This window comes from Suricata suricatta, chromosome X (assembly GCF_006229205.1).
Source record: "Suricata suricatta isolate VVHF042 chromosome X, meerkat_22Aug2017_6uvM2_HiC, whole genome shotgun sequence".
NCBI classification, from domain to species: domain Eukaryota; kingdom Metazoa; phylum Chordata; class Mammalia; order Carnivora; family Herpestidae; genus Suricata; species Suricata suricatta.
This window is the reverse complement of record NC_043717.1, coordinates 95,342,840-95,356,039: the sequence shown is the minus strand read 5'-3', so window position 1 is coordinate 95,356,039 and position 13,200 is coordinate 95,342,840. Positions and strand designations below refer to the sequence as shown.

Here is a 13,200-nt window from a genome sequence, read left to right as displayed (position 1 = left end):
AGAGAGAAAGAGACAGATCGAGACCCTGCTCTGGCCACTAGACTCAGAGACAGCACCTTGATGCTCAGTGGGGGAAGGAGGGCACACCGACAACACGCGGGAAACTACAGTCAGTGTCTTACGGGTACATACACGGAGAGGGACAGTGACTTATTCTTATCTGAGCAGCTGTAGTTGTGGGGCCCCAGCTGCATGGCTCCCTGTGCCAAGGGGAAATGGAATATACTAGAATAGCCTCTCTTGTCTCCATTCCCTTTTCCTACTGGAGCTTTTTCTCACTGGAACACCAGAGCAGGGCTTTCTTCCCCCTTCTGGTATTCTGCCTGCCAGCGCCAGGGGCCAGCCTTACATCAACCTGATTGGAGGGAGGTTGGGCAGGTTCTGACCCAAGAAACTTCCCTTCACAGGATCTGTCCTGAGGCCGGAAAGTCCATCACGACAGACTCATCACTTTGGTTTAAGGCTTCGCCTACAAATTAAATAAAAATATCCTCTGTCTGCAACTTGCTGCACCTTCTCAGACACATCACACATCATCGGTACACGTACTGTGAGTGAGTTTACCACATCCTCTCCAGAGAACACAACCGGAGGGACAGTAAGGGTAAAGAGCTTGGCCAGAGTAATAGCTCGGAGGAGGCACATAGACTTGGTGGATTTCCCCTTGTCAGTTATGCAATAATGATGATGGTAACAACAGTGGTGATGCTTATTGACCGCGTGATCTCACGTCATCCTCCCAACAACACTAATTATTAACCCCATCCTACAAAATGAGGAAACTGAGTTACAGGGGATTAAGCAACTTGCCCAAGGTCACACAGCTAGTAAGCCGGTAAGCGGAGTTGGTGCACTTAATCCCTGGGCTATCCTGCTCCTCAAATGAGCAGTGTGGTGTTTCTCTTTCATACGTCTCTGAAACCAGACCCCTTGCAGTGGACTGAGCTGGGTATTAGGACCCAAATCTCTTAGGTTTTTTGTTTCCAAAACAAAAATGGTGGCAGCCAAGGTGCAGTGGCACCAGCAAAATTTTTTCCTGCTGTTTGTTATCCGGAACCTGGTCTTTATGTCACGAGACCTGCATTCTCCAGCCTCTGTGCAAATGAACCAGCATGTTGGGGTGACCGCCTTCAGAGCAGAACCTCACGCCGGTGTTCTTGTACATTGCTGTTAAGGGTCCTCTTTGAAGCCAAATGGATCTTCCACATTCACATTCCAGAAATGCCCCTGCCCCTGCCCCCATGCTCTGCCTGGAAAAATCCTTCTTATCCTTCAAGGCCCAGCTCAAATGTCACCTCCTTTATGAAGTCCTTCCCGGCCCCAGGGGCAGAATTAATTGCTCCTCCTCTGTGCTCCCAACCGCACTTTCTGTTAGCTCTGCTAGCCTGGCCTTCCCACATTGTTTCAGTTAGTTGCGTCGGTAAGGTCCTTGAGATCAGAGACCCGTCTTAGTCATAAATCCTTTTATCTCGGTACCCCCAGCCTAGCAGATGCCATATTTCATCAACTCTAAAACCCTATTGATTGTAAGATATACCATTAGTTTATGAACCACTAAGAAAGATTTTTTAAAACTGACAATTATACGACGATATGCCATTGATTTGAGGACATGTCCCAAATTATTCAGGGATGTCAAAATGTTAAAAAAAAAAAAAAGTATGTCTCAGAAGTGATGAATGATGGTAATAAGTGCTTAGCAAATGTTTCTAGAACTGTATTGTGAACCCAAGGTGGAACAGAAATTCCTAGGGCGCTGTGACAGCCCCTGCTTCTTAGGAGGGAAGCAACTGGGAGTTGGTGGGGAATCGTGTGCAGTTGCATTGTTGACTTCAAATATTTAATCCAACAGATTAAAGGGCTGGGTGGCCTGATGTGCGAAACAGACAAATACCTCCGCACCTCCCATTTGGTATACTATAGGATTCAGCTACAACGTAGTCTAATCAAAATTGGAGGCCACCTGGGGTGCCTGGGTGACTCAGTCGGTTAAGTGTCCGACTCAGGTCATGATCTCACAGTTCCTGATAGTTCTAGCCCCGTGTCCGGCTCCGCGCTGACAGTTCAGAGCCTGGAGCCTGTTTCGGATTCTGGGTCTTCCTCTCTCTCTGCCCCTCCCCCACCCGTGCTCTGTATCTGTCTCTCAAACATAAACATTAAAATAAAATCTAAAAAAAATTGGAGGCCACCTAATGCAACAAGTGAATGTGATTATGGCGACAATGGCACAGAGTATTTGCATCTGCCTTGATCCTGCCTCTTTAAGGCAGTTCAACCCAGCGCTGTTCACATCTGCCCATGAAGAGGAACAATAACAGCCCAGTTTTCTCCCAGCTCATTGCAGCCTGCTTCAAAAAATAAAAGTATTGGGGTGCCCGCATGCCTCAGTTCGTTGAGCATCCAACTCTTGGTTTTGGCTCAGGTCATGATCTCATAGTTGATGACATCGAGCCCCATGTCTGGGTATGTGCTGACAGCGCAGAGCCTGCTTGGGATTCTGTCTCTCCCTCTCTCTGCTCCTCCTCTGCTCACACACTCTCTCTCTATGTCAAAATAAATAAAACTTAAAAACATATATTAAAAAAAATAAATATGGGTGATTCAGTCAGTTAAGCATCAGCTCAGGTCATGATCTCACCCTCTGTGAGTTCGAGTCCCACATTGGGCTCTGTGCTGACAGCTCAGAACCTGGAGCCTGCTTCAGATTCTATCTCCCTTTCTTTCTGCCCCTCCCCTGCTCACGCTATGTGTGTGTCTCTCCCTCTCAAAAAATAATCAAACATTTAAAAAGTAATAAATATGTAAATAAACAAATAAATAAATAAATAAATGCATCAGGGCGCCTGGCTGGCTCACTCAGTAGAGCATGTGACTCTTGTTCTTGGGGTTATAAGCTTGAGCCCCACATTGGGTGTAGAGGTTACTTAAATTTTTAAAAAAATAATAGTTTTTTAATAAAGCATCAAAAAATGTGGCCCGTTCCCAGCTCCAAACTGTTGGTTCTTTGACCTTTGCTTCCATTTCTCCTTGGCCCCCTGGACGTGGTGATTGTGCATTCTCTCCTGGTTACTGTCTGGACCTAGGATTTCCACAGGGCCTTTCCATAGGGCAGGCCTTGCTGGGCTCAGTAGCCAAGGCTGTGTCCTCAAGGATCTGGGTTCTAGTTCCCTCCTCTGCCCCCTGCCCCAGAGCTGGGCTCAGCCACGCACTTAGCTTTTCTAGACACACTCCTTCCCTGCCCCTTAAGCACACATAAGCACATAAACACTTGTGCAAGATAAACCAAGTTGTCCTCAAAGATTTTAGACATGTGGTTGGTTGACAGAAATTCTCTGGGAGTGAAAACTCCTTTTGAAAAATTGAAATATACTAAGAAAAATGGAGTCCCGTGGTTTCATACAATTTGTGCAATATTTTAAACATGTAAGTGGCTACAAGTCAGGGCTCCTTCTGGGGCAAGGACAAAGGGCTTTTAAGGGGGTGATGAGGAAGAGAGCCAAATGGGGTGATTTGTTCCTAGTTTGCTTTTGTGCCTAGACCTTAGTGGGAAGCCGTGGACCCCCAGAAACTCAAAAATCATCTTCCTCTTCCAACAGGCTGCCAGCGCCAGGGTTAAGTTCTCAGGGCCAAGTCAGGAATCCCAAAGATTACTATCTATCTTCCAATTTAGTCCAATCTTCCCAGGCCAGGCACACCCCGCTCGGCCCCCCATGATAGGGCAGTTTGCCTTCATTCAGCATCTTCCTTGACCTTAATGAGTAAATGAAACAAGAGAATGGAGAACAAATGACCTCATTTGCTTCTTCTCCTGACTTTTTAATGACCTGGTATTTGGAGGTGTTCAAACAATAACAACAATGAAAAGAGCCTGTGTATATTTCCCTTGACAGGGGGCTTCTGCCAAGTAGGTCCCCAAAGTATTAGCACGGAGTGGACTCAGCGCTGGAGTTCTGTCTCATCACAGGTGCACTTACAGATCAAACCCCTGGGGTGAAGTCACAGAGCATTGAAACAGGATATGGATAATGGATGTAGTCCCTCGTTTTACAGATAATGACAATAAGGACTAGAAGGTTAGTTAGCTAGTTAATGGCAAAATGGTCTTAGAACTCAAGCATCTGGACTCCTGATTTGGTGATTCCCCATCAGGGAAGACACCTAAACCCTTACCATTGTACCTGTAATGACGTTTGGCTCACTGGACTTAACAATGCCATGCAAATAGAACTCCGGTTACCAGAAACCTTGGTGATTGATACGATCACGCAGAATCAAGGGGCCTATCGTTTCCCCCAAAGGACTGAAGCAGTACACTTGTATTCGCTGGAAGTACAAAAGTGTCATTGCCTAGGCCCCTGACAGGGCTGGACTTCCAGACGGATCAAGCCAGCTCACCAATGGCTTACCTAGGGTGACACCTTACTCCTCTCACTCGGGTCCCAGCCAGCTGGTGACGCAAACTGGGCACGAAGCTTAGAATGTTCTCCGGGAGGATTCTGGTAGAACTGTGTTCAACAACGCCCCTTGCTGGTCAGCACAAGAAACTGCAAAAGCTATTGCTGACAAAATCAGGGCTCTAGCAAAGGTCACAGCCATGTCTCTTCAGTCGTCTTCCAGTCTATGGGAACTGCGGCCAGGTCAAGGGAGAAAGCATGGGGAAAACAGCAGGGGGGGTGGACTGCATTTTTTCCAGAGATGTTTCTATGTGCCTAATTAAGGTCGGGTCTCAAAGAAAGCAGATACATTTTTAGTATCCCATGGAGTCTGAACAGGCAGCTAGAAGACCCAGAGACACAGGTCATGCTTACACACGTAAGCAGGATTTCTATTGTTAACCTCAGTGGACACAGAGGGAAGGATATTGACGTGCCAAGGACCTATGGCTCGCAACATGACAAAACGGCTGTGGATCTGTATTCATCAGTGATTGGTGAGTCACTACAGGTCTTTGAGTGAAATGTATGTGTGTATATATATGTATGTGTACATATATATATAAAGAGACTTCTGAAGCTTCATTTCCACTTGGGCTCTTGCAATAATAACGTCATGTGAAAGAGGAAGCAGAAGCTCGGAAGGAAATGCTCATACATTTTAGGAATAACTCCGTGCAAGTGAAAAACCATGTCCGATTACACACATTTTAAGTAGCCACACAAAGAAAGCACAAGAAGCACTGATTTGGCTCCAAGGTTTGCCTCGCGAAAGGCTCCTTTTTTTTATTTTTGTAAGTTTTACAATAACTGCTCCGTCAAGCTGTCGAGGGTACTTGCTGGTGCTGCGGAGGCAAAGTGCTTCCGCAGCAGCTCCAGGGCCTTGTTGTTTCTTTCTTGCAGGCTCTTCTCAGCTCTCAGCTCGTTCTTGATGGTGTCCAGCTCCCCGCGGATCTTTTCCATCTCTAATTCGTAATACATTTTCATTTCTTCCTTCAGGAGCGCGTTGCCAACCTCAGTCTGATGCTTCAATTTCCTAACGGCGTCTTTTAAGTCGCGGTTCTCTCGGCTCAGCCTGTGGATGACCTCTTGGGCTTCATGGAGCTCTTCGGTCAGGTTCTGGACGCTTGTTGCTCTTTCAGATAGGTCATTTCTTAACGCTTGGAGCTCCCAGTCTTTCTTGGAAGCGTCTGTCCCTGTGTCCTGAGAATTTAGGGCTTTTGCAGACATTTCTCTTTTGGAGTTCAAGAGTTCTTTTTCGGCATTCTCAAATTCCTCTTCTATTTTCCTGCATTTCATATTGAGTTCTTCCAGTTCTTCGTTCAAAAGGTTCAGGCGAACTTTTGGAGACATTCTTTCGGTAAATTTCTTCTTGGTGTTTTGCCGCGGGAGGGCTGGTAATTCCTTTGGACTCCAGGTAGAATCTGCCGCGCTGATAAAGCTGTCTTCGGTCGCGGCATCCAAATTAGACGATTCACAGGAGACAGCATTCGTGTCTGCTTCATTCTTTGAAATGTTCGTCTTTCTCTCTCTTAAATTTGGTTCTTGTTCTTTTTCATTTAGTTGCGAAATAAGTTCCTTCCGCTTGAATTTATTTTCTTCTTGAAACTTTCTACTAGACAAGTTGTAAATTCCTTCTATTCTACTGGCCTTATCTAAAGTCACTGGTTCCGAAGACGATTCAGGCTGCGAAGCCTCGTCTAGAACATCCTGTGCACTGAAAGAAGGAGCAAACATATTCTCCTTCCAGTGTTTTCTTCTAGTATCCATTTCTCCAGGTACGTCTTCGAATTCCTGAAAAACAAAATTTGAAATCAAGGCACACTGTTTACACTGGCAGCTGGGGTAACAGAACGAACCACTTATGCTGACTCACAGGTGAAAGGACCTAAATATTTGAGGGCTAGCTCTCCCTCTGCCTCACTGAGGGACAGGAGCTTAGGGCCCTCATTGATAAACTGCAAACCAGGGGCACTTGGGTGGTCCGGCCACTTAAGCATCTGGCTCTTGATTTCTGTTCAGGTCATGGTCTCACATTTCGTGGGTTCGAGCCCCATGTCAGGCTCCGTGCATGACAGCACGGAGCCTGCCTAGGAATCTCTCTCTCCCCCATCCCCTTACACACACATGTGTGCTCTCTCTCAAAATAAATAAATAAACTTAAAAAAATAAATGAAGCCAGCTAAGTTCCACAAGCGCTATCAGCTTTAAAATTCTCTGGTGCTATGAAGTATAACCCATCAATTGCCACATACGGCTATTTATTGTAGACCAAGAAAACGTTTCCATGAGCAAGCAACCCCACACACGAAAATGAACTGCTTCAAAAGAGTGAGTAAACGTGATTTCAAATTAGCAGGGTAATATTAATAGGTTAATCCTTGTGCTTCCAATGGGCCTGATTTTTCTTCTAGTTCTTTTGGGTGGGACTACCATGTATTCATTCTTTAAGGTGACGAAAACCTCAGGGCCTGGTGCAATGTGAGCCGCGCCCGGGAAAGCACACCAGGCGGACTTCCTTATGACTAACTCCGCCAAATGCCCCTCTGTCTTGACCTGCAAATTCCTGCTATTCCAGTCGTGGGCTTTGCTCTTAGGCCAGGCTGCCAAGGGTACAGACTTCTATCCATTTTTATAGCAATTTCATGATGAGAACCTAATGTCAGCAGTTGAAGATACTGATGCCACCAAATGGGTTTTTCTCAAAATACTGACTCCAAGTGTTGTTTTTAGGTAGAAATGTAACAGACTGAATTACAACCAACTTTCTAAACTTCTAAAAATTAGAGGACATTTTATTTGTGTCCAGAGGAATCCTCCCTATCCAAAGAGAATCCATAACATGCAGCTTTCCTGATGGACAGAAATGTTTGATCAAAGAGAATTCCTCCGAGAGGAGGGAGGAAAGAAGGACCTGAGCAGCACACTGAAAGGCCACTGACATCTGACGCCACCAAACTAGCAACTGCGGGTCGCTGATATGTGCATTTGCTACAATATATTTGTTGTATCACCGCTGAGGAAGATCAGAGCATGCCTGCATCTATTTTTCCCACGCACACAAATGTCATTTTATCTTGGTCACACAAAATGGCAATTGTGTTTCTTCTGTTGCGTTTAAAGTGATATTTTCTTTAATCTTAGTAAAGATGATAGTGTTATGTTATTTAGCATGTAATATATATTTGTATAATGTAAAGAAAATAGTCGTGGGAGTTCTTTGTTGAATTTTGGAAAATACAGAAAAGCACAAGAAATAGAAGTAATCTCTCTCCTAGTCCCACGGCTCTGAGATCTCTTCAGGGTTTTTTTTAAAGTGTATTTATTTATTTTTGAGAGAGAGATAGAGACTGCACACAGGGAAGAAGCAGAGAGAGGGAGAGAGAGAGAATCCCAAGTAGGCTCCACACCATCAGCGCAGAGTCTGATATAGGGTCCAAACTCACATACCATCAGATCATGATCTGAGCTGGAAGTTGGATGCTTAAGTGACTGAGCCGCCCAGGCGCCCCGCACCAAGTAGTTTTTTAAACAACAGGCTAAATGTCAGACTGTCCTTACTATGGTGAGAGAATAAACTTGATATCTACGTGTTCTGAACGTGCCTGATTCCCCCTCCTCCAAACAAGAGGGAAGGGACTCATCATCCCCAAGGGTACATTCGCCACCGGCAACTCACCCTTGAGGAAAGGGAAAGATACCAATACTCAGTGAAGGTGTTCATAACAAGAGCATGTGAGAAGCGTAGACTTGAAATTCATTGTATATATTTGCCATTGGATCTTCATCTCCTTTCTCTTCAAACAGTCCTTTCTGACTTTACTTGTTCTACTAAATCACCACCCCGAAGCATCTATGCTCTATCTTTTCTTCAAGGGCAAGATCATCTTAATCCTGGTTTCTCTCCTCTCTTAGACTATGAGTGAATACAACTGGGAGTCATTACTGTGGTCAGGAAAAAAAGAAACAAAGGAAAGAGAGAAGACAGTGATGCTAATTGCCAGTCACACTTTCTAGCAGTCAAATTTTCACCAGACAACTCTGTAAAAGATAAAAATACTTCTAATCAGGTAGCGATGGAAGAGAGATTACTATTTATTCTACTTAATTCTGGATGAAGAATATTGGTGAGATTGATCAGGAAGGAGGGGTGGAGAGGGGCAAGTGAGGTGAGGCCACCATATGTCTGGAGGTAGCAATAATGACAAATCTGATAGAGACCTGGGCATAGAAAAAGGTTAAAATAAAAAATTCTTTTCATTAATAAGTTTGCACCTTGAAAAGGTGACTTCTGTCCCCAACCTTCTGATAAATCTCTGGCAGAAACCTGTTTTTTTTTTCCTGTCTTCAATTTCACTACCTTTCTTCCCTGAGCCTCTGTACAATTTACTGATATTTACTGATATGGTCAGTGCTTTTCAAAGAACGGGGGCGGGGGGGGGGGGCGTGCCTAGGTGGTTCAGTTGGTTAAGCGTCCGGCTTGGGCTCAGGTCATGATCTCATGGTTTGTGGGTTCGGGCCCCGCTTCGGGGCTCTGTGCTGACAGGTAGCTCAGAGCCTGGAGCCTGCTTCAGGTTCTGTGTCCCTCTCTCTCTCTCTGACCCCCCCCCTGCTCGCGCTGTCTCTCTCTGTCTCTCAAAAATAAATAAAAAGCATAAAAAAACAAAAAAACCCAAAGAACTGGGAAGAGTCCACTTATTTTATCACTGAGGCTCAGAGAAGTCAGGTGACTTGACCAAGGGCACGCAGCCTGTAGTGGTAAAACAGAGACCCCGTCTCCCAGGTCAGTGCTTGTTCTGAATTTCCTCTTTATTCTTCTGCTAGGTCTCATTCCACAAACTGAAAGCAAACAACCCCACTATTTTCAAAGCTTAGGTAATTTTTAAAGGGCCACAAAAGGAGAGAGGAAAATGAAGGGGGGAGGGTAAGGAGAATTGCATGTCACATATCAAAGGACACAGAGAGAAAGGTTTGAAAAGCCTTTTGGAATTTCCCTCCCATGGCTTACACAAGACAGGGTCAAGGGGTCTCTGAGCTGCTTCTTTCTTTCTTTCTCTCTTTTTTTTTCTTCGTCTTTCATTGGCAAGATATCCTTTAAAGGCTCGTTCCCAAATCTAGTCACAGAGCACGGCAAGGCCCAGGCTCGGGGTAAGAGACGCCAGTCTCATATTCTCCTCACAAACCGCACTGTTTGTTTTTTTATGCAGGACGAGTGTGACATTAGTATTCTCTGGCAAGGACAAGGAATACGCTTTGAGACAATGCTGCTCCCCTTCCCTGCCGTGGCAGCCATCTTGCTCTCAATAAACGTGATTGGGTCATTTGTGGCAGCAGAAGGCAGATCAAAGCAGGGGCCATTACTGAAAGTAGAAGCAGGCCTTTCCAGTGGGTCGGTCGTGAGCATTTATTACTGTAAGTGCCTACCCACTGCTGCACCGGTTACAGAAGAACTAAAGGGTAGGGGAAGGGGGTCCCAGAGAAATGAAATTTTGAAAGAAACGAACAAGCTGGAACAGAGGAAAACACTGTAAGGTCACGTGACAAAAATAACATTAATAGTCCTGGAAGAGAGCGATCTCCCAGAAGTCCTTGGGACCGCACTAGCCAGACACGGGTGTCCACAACATGGCTGCAGCTAGCTACTCATTTGTGCCTGACATGAATTAGTACTCGACTGCTGGTCATTCGAGTTAGTGTCTCTCTGAAAACACTGCTATTCCTCTTCGGGTGACTTTCTTTTTCCAGGGGCAAAGCAGTAGGGCATTTTGGGGGAGTCGGGGATCTCCTGACTCACAGAAGTGGTTTACATTCATCTAAAGAATTTGGGAAGCACTGATACGACACATTGAAAAGCAATGCATAATGTAATGTCATATCACATATTCGTTTTTAAAATCACATGCTTCAGGGAAATTTGATAAGCTAACAACCAAAGATCTTTTTTTCTCATCCCTTTTGGAATTTGATTTCAAACTTTCCGGACAATTTCTTTCGCATAAATCTACATCTGCCCGCAAAATGCATTTATTCCTCCAGGCAGGGGTGGGCAGGGTCTGGGAAACAGTCTGGAACCGTCCAGAGGCTTCTCCCAGCTCCCCCCTCCCCCCACCTCGCAGGAGTGCTTCATCCCAAACTTTGTAAATTGGGAATGACGGTTGGAAAAGGTCATCTCCAACCTGTGCCGGTCAAACTTTTGTCATTACACTCGGCCCCTCAGCCACACTCAGTGAGAGGCGTGGCTTTTAGTCACAACCCTGGAGCAGCGAGGGGAAGACAAAAGGGCCCTTCTTAGCACAGGGAACTTTTCCCCATTATTCTTGGACGGTTTCAGTTCTCCCAACCCTCACAAAAAACGGCTGGGCCAAAATAAGGAAGGAGGAAAAAAAAGTCTGCCACAAAGAAAGTCACTGGTCTGGCTTCTTTGCTCAATCGTCCGATCCGTTCTCACTTAAAAGCAGTAGTTCTTGGCCTTTTTATTTTCTGCTTGCACTGTTCCCAGGCACAAAACACTCTCACCATGACCCTGGCTCCTTATTTGAGAAGATTCTGACTTGCCCCCACTAGGGGAGAGGCCCTTTCTCCACTCTCTTGAGAATCACTGGTTCACAGGAAAATGTTAAACACCAAAACGAGGACCCCAAACAAAGTGTCTAAAGTCAAGGTGGGGAACGTGTGTGACCGTGCAAACCCGCTCGGACAAAGGAAAAGGACGTTCTTGAGAAAGGAACTGAGTAAGGACTGCAGTGGAAAAGCCTGGAGGGCGGCAGGAATCCTGTCTCCCACACTTGAGAACTACTGGAAATCTTACCTTTTCTGAGCTTCAGCTTCTTCATGTGTACAATGGGGAAACTAGACCTATTTCGCAGGCGGTTAAGACACGTGAATGACAATGAAAATGGAAACGATTTTAAGTCTACAATGCCTCCCTTGGGGCATAAACCAGCCAGTCAAACAACCCACTACAAAGTTGCCAGCCTGAAGTCATCAGACCTCAGAAAAAGTCCGTTTGGAGAAAAAAAAAAAAAAAGCAGGTGCTAGTAAAACAAGCAGTGCTGAACCTAAACTCAAATCTTACACTGATTTAACCTGCGCCCGCCGAGAAAGTTAGCCCTGAGTCCTGGAAGGGGCGGATGGATGCCCCCACATTTCTGAAGCTAAACTGATTCTAAGGTAGTCTTTGCTGCGACTGAAGATATTTGCATTTTATCTCCAGTTGCTTTTACCAAGAACTTTCCAAATGCCCCAGTGTTTTTCAGAGCCACCAATAACTTCTTAGAAACCTCACATCGGACTACCAGTTTGAATATGAGAAGGATGACCCTGCACTATGGCTTTTTCCCAGGCTTCTTCTACCGCATTTCATCACACTTTTATTTCACCAATACTCTGTGATCTCCTGGCATTTTATTCAGTTCTGTATCCCTACACATATTACCGCCAATAAATATTTGTTGAGTGCTTGCTCCTTAATCCTCTTTCTGGAAATCCAATTAGCGCTTTGATTCTAATTGAGTTTTTGCAAATATTTATCATGTCTCCTCTGGTTTATACAGTATTGGGCGTACCATTTTAGGAACGGGGCTTTTCGTTTTCTCACAAAGTATTTTTGGCTTCGCTAAAGTCTTCTGGGCACTTTTTTGTTTTGTATCTTCATGAGACTTTTTTGATAATGTGCTGACAATGCACACCAGCGATCTAGCTACAAAGTGGAAGACTTCTGTTGACGGAGGCTCTGTGCCTCTAACACCAACAGTAACAAGTTATCAGCCAGCAGGACTTACACTTTCTGACGTCCAAGCTCTTCTACTGGATGCCGTTGGTCTCCTCCAGCTTGAACTGAAAATAAAATCCCCACAGCATAATTAGGAAATATAATTAACCAGAATGCCCAGATCCGTGTTTATATCTGAGCTGTAGCTTAAAATGACAAGCGATATACTTAGAATGCCGTGTGGCCTCTCTAGAATGTGACGCCAGACACACTGAAGCAAGTTTTCTTTTTAACTTGTCAACCCACTTTCCCAACTGTTCGGCCACGAAGTCTCCCGTCCCCAAGCAATGTAGGTATCAAACAGGACCAGAATCATGGTGGCACGTTATTCAACACGGGATCTCCCCGCCCTTAGCACCTAGTGGACAAATGAGCCACCGCTGGTGGCCGCAGCAGCACGCTTGTTCTTCAGGAGCGTGCCAAGAGCCACGTTAGCAAAGGGCTGGAGCCCAGGCCTTGCCTCCCTGCCTCCCTCCGAGCGTCCGGTTAATTTGTAAAATCATTAAAAAGGGAAGTGACCTCGATTTTTGCCTTCATCTTCCAGGCACCTAACAGTTGAGCCAAGTGTCCACTTCGTGGGACAAATTGTCTTCCCTTTTGTTTGGCAGATACTGAAAGTGAAGCCAAGTACTATTGAAAACTGGGCCCTGTGAACGGTTTTTGCCCTCCAATTCTTTGTTATTAATATGAAACTACTCCTGCTAGAAGAAAAGATACGGAGTCACCTTAATTCCAAAGGCTGAGTACTCTATTAGTATGGAAGTCACATTCCGGCTATAAAGCGGTATCTGTGCCTGCAGAGTTAGGGGGGTTCTCGGTAAATGGTTAACAAACTCCTGCCGTCGCTGCTTCCCGTGGGGAGAAGGGGGCTCGGGTCTGGGCGCTACCTGCCACCTCCCCAGTCCCTACCCCATGGCGGGAGGGGGCTGGCGGGGGCGGGGGAGAGGGCGGCGGGCGAGGCCTGACCCCACTCCTCCTTCCGCGCCCCGTTCCCTC

The 13,200-nt window shown here is 45.7% G+C and overlaps 1 protein-coding gene across 1 annotated transcript; it reads right to left on the bottom strand.

Moving 5' to 3' along the window:
* Positions 1 to 5,180: 5,180 nt before the first annotated feature.
* CCDC160 (coiled-coil domain containing 160) lies at positions 5,181 to 12,269 on the bottom strand. The gene is made up of 2 exons (XM_029930185.1): positions 12,215 to 12,269; positions 5,181 to 6,227 (listed from the first exon to the last, which is right to left on the bottom strand). The coding sequence occupies exon 2, from the start codon at positions 6,201 to 6,203 to the stop codon at positions 5,235 to 5,237; it is 969 nt and encodes a 322-aa protein (XP_029786045.1). The 5' UTR covers positions 6,204 to 6,227; positions 12,215 to 12,269; the 3' UTR covers positions 5,181 to 5,234.
* Between the last annotated feature and the right edge of the window lie 931 nt (positions 12,270 to 13,200).